This window comes from Oncorhynchus gorbuscha, linkage group LG23 (genome assembly GCF_021184085.1).
Source record: "Oncorhynchus gorbuscha isolate QuinsamMale2020 ecotype Even-year linkage group LG23, OgorEven_v1.0, whole genome shotgun sequence".
Taxonomy (NCBI): domain Eukaryota; kingdom Metazoa; phylum Chordata; class Actinopteri; order Salmoniformes; family Salmonidae; genus Oncorhynchus; species Oncorhynchus gorbuscha.
Genome location: NC_060195.1, coordinates 64,773,307 through 64,784,907, shown reverse-complemented (window position 1 = coordinate 64,784,907; position 11,601 = coordinate 64,773,307). Strand labels below are relative to the sequence as shown.

General features: G+C 43.3%; 2 protein-coding genes across 3 annotated transcripts; one reads left to right on the top strand and one right to left on the bottom strand.

Annotated features, from left to right (window-relative positions):
• Nucleotides 1–633: 633 nt before the first annotated feature.
• LOC124010951 (integral membrane protein GPR180-like) lies at nt 634–4,848 on the bottom strand. Its single transcript, XM_046323786.1, has 9 exons — nt 4,615–4,848; nt 3,847–3,996; nt 3,478–3,678; nt 2,950–3,130; nt 2,735–2,784; nt 2,466–2,623; nt 2,008–2,199; nt 1,817–1,894; nt 634–1,737 (listed from the first exon to the last, which is right to left on the bottom strand). The coding sequence occupies exons 1-9, from the start codon at nt 4,751–4,753 to the stop codon at nt 1,585–1,587; spliced, it is 1,302 nt and encodes a 433-aa protein (XP_046179742.1). The 5' UTR covers nt 4,754–4,848; the 3' UTR covers nt 634–1,584.
• A 171-nt stretch (nt 4,849–5,019) lies between these two features.
• On the top strand, nt 5,020–11,505 carry LOC124010915 (dTDP-D-glucose 4,6-dehydratase-like). 2 transcript variants are annotated; one of them, XM_046323715.1, is made up of 12 exons: nt 5,020–5,413; nt 5,534–5,600; nt 6,258–6,326; nt 9,398–9,488; nt 9,618–9,760; nt 9,983–10,081; nt 10,178–10,237; nt 10,459–10,502; nt 10,604–10,769; nt 10,852–10,907; nt 11,055–11,152; nt 11,253–11,505. In XM_046323715.1, exons 1-12 carry the CDS (start codon nt 5,367–5,369, stop codon nt 11,318–11,320), a joined length of 1,008 nt encoding a protein of 335 aa, XP_046179671.1. In that variant the 5' UTR covers nt 5,020–5,366; the 3' UTR covers nt 11,321–11,505. The 2 variants fall into 2 exon arrangements, with proteins under 2 accessions (XP_046179671.1, XP_046179670.1); XM_046323714.1 differs by having other exon boundaries at nt 11,232–11,505.
• Nucleotides 11,506–11,601: the final 96 nt, after the last annotated feature.

Sequence of the window (11,601 nt, the reverse complement as noted above, 5' to 3'; positions counted from 1 at the left end):
TACGATTCTCACACATGCAACTAGCTGCAGTGTTGGAGTGCTGGGGATGACACAAAGATTCCATGAGTTCCATGTGATTTCTGTAATAGCTTCAGCACACCCTAAACCTGCACCTCGCAGAAAGAACGATCAATTGACGACAATAGAATGAAACGGCAGTAAAACAGTGTGAAGCAACTCTGTTAAAAAAAAAGACCAAAGTTTCTATTTCTGATAGAGTTAAGATCAGACTATATTTTTGGTTTGATTTACCACACTGAACATGGATCCATATCTCTATGGATCAACGGTATTTCAGTCCGAGCCTGGTTATCTTTATCGGCAATGAATAAGACTTAACAGGGAATTTGACAATCAGTAACCTTTCGTTGTAATCTAAATAGAGTCTTATACTCCATCTGAAAAAGAAGGAGACATCAAATCCAGCTAAGTTTGACATTCAAAATAAAACAGTGAACCAAAATTTCACACATGCATACTACAAATAAGACTAACATACAGGTAACTGCCAAAATAAAGAAAACACCAACATAAAGAGTCTTAATAGGGCGTTGTGCCACGAGCCAGAACAGCTTCAATGCACCTTGGCATAGATTCTGGAACTCTATTGGAGGGATGCGACATCATTCTTCCACGAGAAATTCCATCATTTGATGTTTTTTGATGGTGGTGGAAAACACCGTCCCCGGTTGAGATCTGGTGACTGAGACGGCCATATGGTTTACATCATTTTCATGCTCATCAAACCATTCAGTGACCACCCGTGCCCTGTGAATGGGGGCATTGTAATCCTGTAGGGCCACAGCCATGGCAGACAGCATTTGTATACGTGACCCTAAGCAAAGCATGATGGGATGTGAATTGCTTAACCCAGGAACCACACCTGTGTGGAAGCACCTGCTTTTAATATACTTTGGATCCCTCTTTTACTTGCGTTTCCATTATTTTGGCAGTTACCCGTGTCCACATCTGTTGTATACTAACAAATGAGTCTCATTTACATACATACTTTATGTGCGCTTAAACCCAGGACTCACTCTCTTCCTGTTTGGGAGGCTATTAAAACCCAGGACTCACTCTCATCCTGTTTGGGAGGCTATTAAAACCCAGGTCTCACTCTCTTCCTGTTTGGGAGGCTATTAAAACCCAGGACTCACTCTCATCCTGTTTGGGAGGCTATTAAAACCCAGGTCTCACTCTCATCCTGTTTGGGAGGCTATTAAAACCCAGGACTCACTCTCATCCTGTTTGGGAGGCTATTAAAACCCAGGTCTCACTCTCATCCTGTTTGGGAGGCTATTAAAACCCAGGTCTCATTCTCATCCTGTTTGGGAGGCTATTAAATAGGTGTGCTATCCAGCTACATGAGCAGGCCATCATTCCTCTTCTCTTCTATATTTGTGGGTGAACTTCCTACTTCTCTTCATCCCACCCATCTCTCTTTCCTCACCCGTCTGTGGGGGCACCTTCGCCGTGAGTGGGCGGAGAGGAGTGGAAGTATTGTCCCTTTAACTGCAGGTGTCACGGTGTATCCCTTCGCCCTCGGCATGTGTCGCAGTGAAAGTGTTCCCCCTGCACGCGGGGTCAGTAGCGTCCCCGGCCCCCTCTGGACATGGTGAGGGGTAGTGAGACAGAGGAGAGAGAAGATACTTCCCAGTATAAGCTACGGGACAGGAAAAGCTGGTAGAGGATCACCACCGAGATAGCCTGGCATAGAATCACACCGATTGTCACAACCTACAAACAGACACACAAACATCAGCACCAAAAACCTTCCGAATGAGTCAGTACAATATATAGAGTGTCGTCCTCTCACCTTTTCTCTCTGATGCTCGTTGAAGACCACAGAGAGTAGGACCAGCACAGGGTGGCACAGGAACCAGATAAAACAACCCTGAGAAACAAACTAGTGAGACTGGAATAACCAATCTTATAATGCACTGTAGATGGCACTAAAAAACGCATGAAAGGGTTACCAGCTATTCTGTGTTGTATTTCTACGCCTACCTTGGCGAAGCTGAGATAGAAGTCTCTCTTGAGGGCGCTCCTCTCTGTGCTGATGATGGTGTAGAGCACAGAGGCTAGCAACAAGGCCAGGATGATACGTAGAGATATGAGTAACAGACCCGCTATGCTGCGCTGGGCATGGTAGCTGTGGTGCTCCGTCTCCTCATACTGCTCCCACAGCAGTAGCGCCCCCTAGTGGCCCAGCAGCGACACAGACAGGGAGTCAGTGGAAAGGTATTTGGGTCATTGGTATTGAATGTGTTTTTATTGACTGATCCCAAAAGGGAAATTGAGTGTTAATAGGGGGTTACAGTATTGGTCAGGATAGGGGATGGTGTGAGCAAGGTAGAGGTTAGTGCAAGTAGTAGGGGCTACTGTATCCAGTGAGATGGAAGTCAGGGCTTAGTATTTTGGGGTAAGAGATTAAAAGGTCATGGATAGGCTGATGAGGCTCTGACCTGTGTGGCGACTCCTCCCATAGCGAGGGCTTTGGAGGCGGGAGAGGAGTCCCACTGGAGAGGTCTGCTCTGGGGCTTCCTGTTCTTGCTCAGGGTCCAGCCCACACACAGACTCAGCAGCATGTACAGCATGGACACCTGGGATACCATGTCACAGACTGCAACATGGGAGAACAACAACAGGCAACAGTCAGCACAGTCACAAAGGAAGAACGAACGACAATACGAAGAAAGAAGCAAGAGCGACAGAGTGAGAATACAACACTCACACTCTGCCAAGCTGCCCATGATAGGAATGCCCACTCCATCCCTGGCATACCTGTGGAACGAGAGACAGGTGTGTGTTTTTACACAGCAAGACTGATATTCACTCATCCAAATATTCTGCAATACAGGATAATCCTGTAATACAGTAACTGATGTAAACCTGAGCAGGGCTGCTGAAAGGTGACTGTACCAATGACTGAGACAGAGTCTCACTCACCTGGCCAGGTGGATGTAGTTGAAGAGGGCAGAGATCCCCTGTAGGGCCAAGGCTGTGGAGAGCACCTTCAGCACCGTTTGCATGGGCCCACCCTTTCTCAGGGCCATCCACAGAGGCTGAATGTAGATACAGGATGCCACAAAGTAGGCCAGGATCAGCAGACAGTAGAAACTATGCAGGCCTGGTAGGAGCAGGTGTAGGTAGGAGGGTGGGGTTGGGGGGCAGGGGTAGGTATGAGGGTGGGTTAGGGGGGCAGGGGTGAAAGGAGGGTGGGTCAAGGGGGCAGGGGTAGGAAGGAGGGGGCAGGGGTAGGAGGGAGCGGGGGGCAGGGGTAGGAAGGAGTGCCAGGGGTGGGGAGGACACAATCAGTCAAGCATTCAGTGCAGTCCTGTCTGGAGCCCTAGTCATATCTTAAATTCAGAAGTATAACATTATGTGTTATGACTAGCAAACACTTAGCAGACGCTTTCATCCAAAGCGATTTACAGTGCACCAAATGCATATATTAAAGTATGTGCATGTACTGACCTGCCTCCTCAGCGCTGAAGTGTTCCAGGGGGTTGCCTGCTGAGTCAGGGTTGAACAGCAGGATGGTGAAGGTCAGGTCCCCATGGGCAGGGATGATGCCCCCCTCCCCACAGGTGTAGCGGTCTGCATACAGCGCCATCCAGGCGGTGGGGGAGTGAAGGTGGGGGATGCTCTGGTTGTGCTCCTCCTCACTCAGACGGACTGAGCAGAGAGAGGGAAACAACGTTAGGAGGGAGACAAGGCCTAGGCTTTCGCTCAGAGGGCTGATGTGGCCTTAAGTCATGCAAACGACCAAAGGATGTTTACTACGAGCCAGCGGGACATGAATGCAAACAACAATACATGGGACAGTCACAGAGACACACTCACTGGAGAGCTGTGCCTTGGAGAGGCGGTCGTGGCAGCTGAGGTTGTCGATGTCGAAGCCGTCCTCCGTCTCCGGGAAGAATAGCAGTCTGGACTCCTTCTCCGTGGCCAGGGGAGCATTCTCCAGCCTGCACACCACCAGACCCCTACCCACTGGGGAAGAGACAGACAGAGGGAGGGAGAGACAAGAGAGGGTGTGAGAGAAGAAGAGGTAGTGGAAGTAGAGGGGAGGAGAGAGAGAAAGAGGGAATGAGGGAAGAGATCTGACAGGACACTAAATCCACCTTTCAGAGGATTGGGTTTCATTCGAACCTACAGAATATGCAGACCATCTGTGATAAAGGAATGAGATCTATTGATTCTAATGTACTGCTTGGCTATCACATTTGGAAACGGGTACAACATTGCCGATGCTCATGGGTCTGGAATAATGTAAGACTGAACAAACCTATTATTAAGACACTGCATAGACCTATGTGATTTGATCTTTGAACCCAACTCAACAAACATCTTCCCACAATTTCCCGTTTAAGATTGCGATGCACACAGAAAAATACTTTGAGACAATGATGCATAACACCATGTAAGAGATGAACACTTTCCAGACTAAGAGCACATGATCTGTTGCTTCCGTATGTACATTAGCATTGCAACTATAGTCTATATAAAACATCCAATAATAAAACGCATCACGTCATCTTGGTGCGTTAGTAACCATCCACAAAAGCCTTCCTCCAGAATTTGTCGCTCGCTTCAGACTGCTACACCTACCGTTGTACATGAATTGTGTGATGTACTGTCCATTCTGCTCTCTGGCTGCATCGCTCTTGAAAACACCCGACACAGTTTTTCCAAATGTAGCTGGAATGCATAGTAAATAGGCTGTAAGTGTGAACATTAACGGATACATTGTCTCCTAAAAGCGACTTATCAAATTAGATACAACGAAGATGATTGTACGACAACAATGAATGGTCTTGTCAAAAAGGGTGAGTTCCATCTGCACTGAACGTTTGATTGATTTAGGTTTTACCTAATCATAAAAGGACCTCTGCCCTACGTTAAATCTGTAAGCCAATCAGAGAGCGATTAAAGGGCGGGCACCAAAACGGACCAACTCAACGCAGGCCTATGTTACGTGTCAACATTGCCATAAAGCGACAAATGACTGTCGCAAAAGTTGCACATTACGTTTAGCTGGTGTGGTTTGTACAGTATCAGCTGCTTCTGACATGAACTAGTGACAACACAAGCATCTGAGTAATGTTATCTAACTGTTCGTTAACGTGTTGTCGATGTGCTTCGCTTTAGAGTGGCATCAATCACTTAAAATCAGTTCCCGCATATAGTTTATGAGATTATCTCTTGTTTGCTCAACTATAAGACACTCTCCAGCACAGGTAAGCTAGTTAGCTAGCTAAATTAGGCATAATTTATGTCACTAGGCGAGCGCCTTCGGGCTTCAATGAAAACTGAAGATCCAGGAGAAGAGTTGTGAGGAGACATCAACAGGTTGTGCGAGGATGGACTTTGTCAAAACGGTCCTGGTGACTGGAGGGGCAGGTTTCATGTAAGTAACAGTTAGCAAATCATCATCATGACAATCAGTAGTTGAATCTACAATGTATGTCAAATATGAGATTTCATTGCATACTATACATGTTTCATCTGTAACTCTTTTCCAATACAGTGGGTCCCATTTTGTCTGCTCCCTAGTCAACAAGCACCCAGATTGGCGTATCATCAACTTTGACAATGTAAGTAGGAGCTAAATGTGCTTTCCTGTAACGACAGATTCAAGCCCTGTTCAAGCTGGGGCCTCTCGTTCGCTTTGCAGCCAAGATGCAACATAGACATTTGACACTGGTCACTTTAATAATGTTTATATACTGTTTTACCCATTTCATATGTATATACTGTATTCTAGTTAAGGCCATCCTATTCAACTATTGCTGTACATAAACTATTCTATCCTACGTATTCTTCAGATATACTGCATATTCTATCCATATACTGTCCATAATCACAGTAGTCCAGCTGTCCATATATATTTATTCTCCGGACTCCGACATTGCTTGTCCTAATATTTCTATATTTCTTAATACCATTCTTTTACTTTTTAGACTTGTGTGTATTGTTAGATATTACTGCACTGTTGGAGCTAGGAACACAAGGATTTCACTACACCCGCAATAACATCTGCTAAATATGTGTATGTGACCAATAACATTTGATTTGATTTGACAGCACGTTTCACTGCACATATCTGGTGTATGTGACAACAAAATAAAAAATGTCAAAAAAAACCCGAAGTGAAGCTTATACACGCTAACTACTACATTATGTGACTGCAGAATTCCAATTTGTCATCATTTCCTGGGAGTGACTGTCTAACTTTTCCTGGTCCCATACAGCTGGACTACTGTTCTAATCTCAGGAACCTGGAGTCTGTAGAGGAGAATGAGAACTACACCTTTATCAGGGTGAGAGAACTGCCAAGTCCTGCTGTTATGTAACATCACTGTATATGGAGTGCCAGTGTCACGAGACAGGGATGTCCTCTCTCCCCTCCTGTTTGCACTGGCAATTGAACTGCTTGCTGAAATAATTAGACAGGACTCAAATGTAACAGGTATCTGTATTGATAAGCATGAATATGAACTAATTTGCTGACGATCTTCTGATATACCTGACTAATATTTTAATCTCAATGTCTCCCTTGTTCAAAATATTTTCAGAATACTCAAAAATCTCAGGATATGAAATGAACGTTGAAAAAAATGCAATAATGGCAATTAGAAAAATAATAACTCATGACCTACAGCAATCCTTTGTTGACCACAAAAAATATGAAATACTTAGGATGCTTAATAAGTGGGAAAAAATATATATATATAAAGTGGACTTTATTCCATTACTCAATAACATGAAAGCAGATCTAATTAAATGGAACAATCTCCCCATAAATCTTACAGATAGAATAACCCTCTTTAAAATGGCATGGCTCCCAAAGTTTTTATATTTTACTGAACAAAAATATGAACGCAACATGCAACAACTTCAAAGATTTTGCTGAGTTAGAGTTCATGTAAGGAAATCATTCAATTGAAATGAATTCATTAGACCCGAATCTATGGATTTCACATGACTGTGAGTACAGATATGCATCTGTTGGTCACAGATGCCTTAAAAAAGGTAGGGGTGTGGATCAGAAAACCAGTCAGTATCATGTGTGACCACCATTTGCCTCATGCAGCATGACACATCGTCTTCACAAAGAGTTGATCAGGCTGTTGATTTTAGCCTGTGGAATGTTGTCCCACTCCTCTTCAATGGCTGTGCAAAGTTGCTGGATATTGGCGACAACTGGAACATGTTGTCGTACACGTCGATCCAGAGTACCCAAACATGCAAACATACTCTGCATACCATGCAGGCCATGGAAGAACTTGGAAATGTTTTGCTTCCTGGAATTTTGTACAGATCCTTGCGACATGGGGCCATGCATTGGACTCCATATAGTGGCGCAGTGGTCTAAGGCAATGCATCTCAGTGCAAGAGGCGTTACTACAGTCCCTGGTTCGAATCCAGGCTGTATCACATCTGGCCGTGATTAAGGAGTCCCATAGGACGGCGCACAATTGTCCCAGTGTCATCTGGGTTTAGCCGGGGTAGGCCGTTATTATAAATAAGAATTTGTTCCTGACTGACTTGCCTAGTTAAATAAAGGTACAAATAATATCAAAATCAAATCATACATATATGAGGTGATGGCGGCGGATGATGCTGCCAAACACACCCTCGTGAAACTGACCATCCTACCGATCCTCGACTTCGGCGATGTCATTTACAAAATAGCCTCAAACACTCTACTCAACAAATTGGATGCAGTCTATCACAGTGCCATCCGTTTTGTCACCAGAGCCCCATATAATACTGCGACCTGTACGCTCTCGTTGGCTGGCCCTCGCTTCATACTCGTCGCCAAACCCACTGGCTCTAGGTCATCTTCAAGACCCTGCTAGGTAAAGCCCTGCCTTATCTCAGTTCGCTGGTCACCATAGCAGCACCCACCCGTAGCACGCGCTCCAGCAGGTATATCTCACTGGTCACCCCCAAAGCCAATTCCTCCTTTGGCCGCTTCTCCTTCCAGTTCTCTACTGCCAATGACTGGAACGAACTACAAAAATCACTGAAACTGGAGACACTTATCTCCCTCACTAGCTTTAAGCATCAGCTGTCAGAGCAGCTCACAGATCACTGAACCTGTACATAACCCATCTGTAAATAGCCCAAACAACTACCTCATCCCCTACTGTATTTATTTATTTATCTTGCTCCTTTGCACCTTAATCTACTGCACATCCTACCATTCCAGTGTTTAATTGCTATATTGTATTTACTTCGCCACTATGGCCTATTTATTGCCTTACCTCCCTTATCTCACCTCATTTGCACACACTGTATATAGACTTGTTTTTCTACTGTATTATTGACGGTATGCTTGTTTACTCCATGTGTTGAGTAAACAAACAATAGACTGTGTTGTTGTATGTGTCGAACTGCTTTGCTTTATCTTGGCCAGGTCGCAGTTGTAAATTACAACTTGTTCTCAACTTGCCTACCTGGTTAAATAAAGGTGAAATATATATATATATATTTGTTTTTATATCTCGAAATTTTGACCTGAAAGCTTTTGGACATCTGAGCAATATTGAGGGAATCCTATTTGAGTCAAGAAAAGATACTAATATGAAAGGTAAAATATACAAAACCTTGCACACAAAAAAGCCTATTAAACTAACAATGTCTTAGAAAAAAAATATATAAACTATTGGAACCAAGACTTAAAAATAACTGATATTGGCACAAGATGGAGTGTTGGAACATAACAAACAAAATTACAGTTATTGACAATATACGCTTAATCCAGTATAAACTAATACAATACAAGAGACGAAATTCACAAATTCTACAGCACAACGGCAGAGTAATGTCTTAAGTGTAAAACTAACAATGACTCAATAATTCAAGCCTTCTGGGAGTGCTATGGTCCAAAAGTTATGGGTGAAGTTGGAAAGCTAGTTGTCAGAAGTTTTACAATGTAAGTTGACTTTTAATCCATCTTTCTGCATATTTCAAGACATGGCATATAGGGGTGCGGTCAGATACCGAATGGGTTGGACAATTATATTGAATAAACTATTACTTAAATACTGGCAGTATAATGATACTCCAACATTAAGATAATGGAAGAATCAAATGCTTTATTATTTAAATATTGAAAAAATCTATCTAGGACAGAAACAAAAGACAATTTGAAGTCAAATGGGGCAAAGTCTTAAAAGCGTTACAAGCAACATATTGTGTGGTTACGGTGGGAACATTTGGGTCTGAGTACATATGGTGTGATTAATGTTTGGAAATGTATGAATGTTAAGTTGTTTATTGTTTTTTTGTCTATTGTTTTTGTTTATTGTAAAAAAAATCTTTCAAAATTCATAAAGGCTGTTAGCTTGAATATGTGTCATGGTTTGTCCCTTTTCTTTAACAGGGGGATATATGCAATCCATGCTTGTTAAAACATATGTTTGCCACAGAAAACATCGATGTCGTCTTTCACTTTGCGGCTCAAACACATGTTGGTAAGAAATGACGTTTTACTGTTTAGATTGTGTTGTTACCATGCCAAAACAATCAAAGGCATTGTTGACAACACTCAGTGACCCATAGAGCAAGACATTCATCCATATGTTTCTGTGCCCCCTTTTCAGAGACATCCTTCTTATGGCCGTCCAGATACCACATGGTGAACGTGGAGGGGACAAGGATGCTACTGAAAGCAGCTTTTGAGGCCATGGTGGAGAAGTTTATTTACATTAGTACAGATGAGGTGTATGGAGAGAGTCTGTATAAGGTCAGTCCACTCATATCATTTTCACTGTTATCCTGACATAAATATAACTTTTTGTAAGGTGTATGGAGAGTCTGTATTTTCACTGTTATCTGTGTATGCCACATTTACATTTGAACTCCCAAGTTCAGAGTGCCACTTCAACTTATTTTGCCACTTAAGGTTCTTTGTCTGCAGTACTGTAGGTCCCTGGTGTTAAATGTGGTCGCTTTTACCACCATGTAGGAATTAGATGAAACCAGCCCAAGAAGACCCAACAACCCATACTCTGTGTCTAAATCAGCTGCTGAGTGTCTTGTATTGTCCTACAGGGAGAGACACAAGGTAGTAAATACTGTCAACAGACATACCACAATTATTACCAAGTTTTCTGTGAGGAATGTACAGTTTTATATTAATATTTGTTTTTTTTTCTTTCAGTTTCCTGTTATAATAACAAGGAGCAATAATGTGTATGGACCCAGACAGTACTTGGAGAAGGTCAATATAGTATCTATATTCTATATCAGTGGTTCCCAACCTTTTTCGGCCCGGAGTACCTCTGAAGTACCCTCTGTGTATTCTACCAGTAACCCTATGGTTTCATGAGTCTTCTCAAGTACCCCTAGTGGTCCTAGTACCCTGGTTGTGAACCACAGTTCTATATATTTCTGTTGCGTGTCTGGCCTTTTAAGATGTCTCAAATGTTTTTTTACCCCCAGGTCATTCCAAAATTTGTGTCCTTCCTTCAGCTGAACAAAAAATGGTAAATACTTTGAGAGCACTGACATCATCCCAGACTGTGGGCATCTTTTACTTCATATGTTTCAAATAAAGCCTACATATCCCATGCTTTCTTTGCCACAGTACCATCCAAGGGACCAGCCCTCAATCTCGCCACTTCCTGTACGTGGATGATGCCATTGAAGCATTCCACACCATCCTGGAGAGGGGGACGGTGGGAGAAACCTACAACATCGGGGCCGACTTCGAAATATCCATCATTCAACTAGCCAGAGAACTTATCAAGATGGTAGGTGAAGTGTGTGTCTGGTCACACTGTAGTCCTCTTTACTGAGCCACTGAAAGACATCTGCTAATAGTGTGTGTTACAGATCAGGCATGTACCTGATGCAGAACTGGACGACTGGCTGGAGTTTGTGCCTGACCGGTGAGTGAAGTATAAGTGGATCCCACTAAACACTTCAGAGCCTTTACTTCCTTTGAGCATGTCTTTGCCATGGAAACCAGTGAGAAAGGCAGGCTGTGTGATTGGCTCCTAAGACACTGACATTGTTGAACCTCTTGCCCACCCAAGGCCAGTGGTTGACCTGAGGTACCCTGTGAACTGTGAGAAGCTGTGGAGGCTGGGCTGGAAGCCTGCAGTGTCATGGGCAGAGGGCATCAGAAGGACAGGTACAGTACATGAACACATTACTCTATGGATTCCTTAAATCGACTTTCATATAGTTTAGCACAAAGGGTGAATCTCTAGTGTTCTCTCCATTTGTTTCAGTCAAATGGTACCAAGAGAATCCAGACTTCTGGCCAGATGTCACCAGAAGACCAACCAATTACCTTTGAGCCCAATAATCACAGATCCTCTTCCTGTATTCGTGGCCACCAACCCTGTTCCTGGAGAGCAACAGGGTGTTGCTGGCTTTTGTTCCAGACCTGGTTCAATCAGTCTTAATTAGGGTTGTTGACCTCCACTAGTCAAACCAGCATCTCAATCACTGTGGGTGTGCAAGGGAACACTTATTTTTGTAAATGTTTTACTAATGAAGGTAGAATGTATTATATCATAGTCAATGGCTTGAATGTTGAATATTAAACTCCAGATATGCAAAGACAAAATACAAAAG

Bases quoted from the DNA above. Each gene is read 5' to 3' on its own strand.
- LOC124010951 (XM_046323786.1), bottom strand. From the start codon at position 4,753: ATGTATCCGTTAATGTTCACACTTACAGCCTATTTACTATGCATTCCA. The intron at 3,679-3,846 runs GTGAGTGTGTCT...CTCTCTGCTCAG, and splicing joins CTCCAAGGCACAGCTCTCCA to TCCGTCTGAGTGAGGAGGAG. The intron at 1,738-1,816 runs GTGAGAGGACGA...GTCTGTTTGTAG, and splicing joins ACGAGCATCAGAGAGAAAAG to GTTGTGACAATCGGTGTGAT.
- LOC124010915 (XM_046323714.1), top strand. From the start codon at position 5,367: ATGGACTTTGTCAAAACGGTCCTGGTGACTGGAGGGGCAGGTTTCAT. The intron at 5,601-6,257 runs GTAAGTAGGAGC...GGTCCCATACAG, and splicing joins GTATCATCAACTTTGACAAT to CTGGACTACTGTTCTAATCT. The intron at 10,908-11,054 runs GTGAGTGAAGTA...TGCCCACCCAAG, and splicing joins CTGGAGTTTGTGCCTGACCG to GCCAGTGGTTGACCTGAGGT.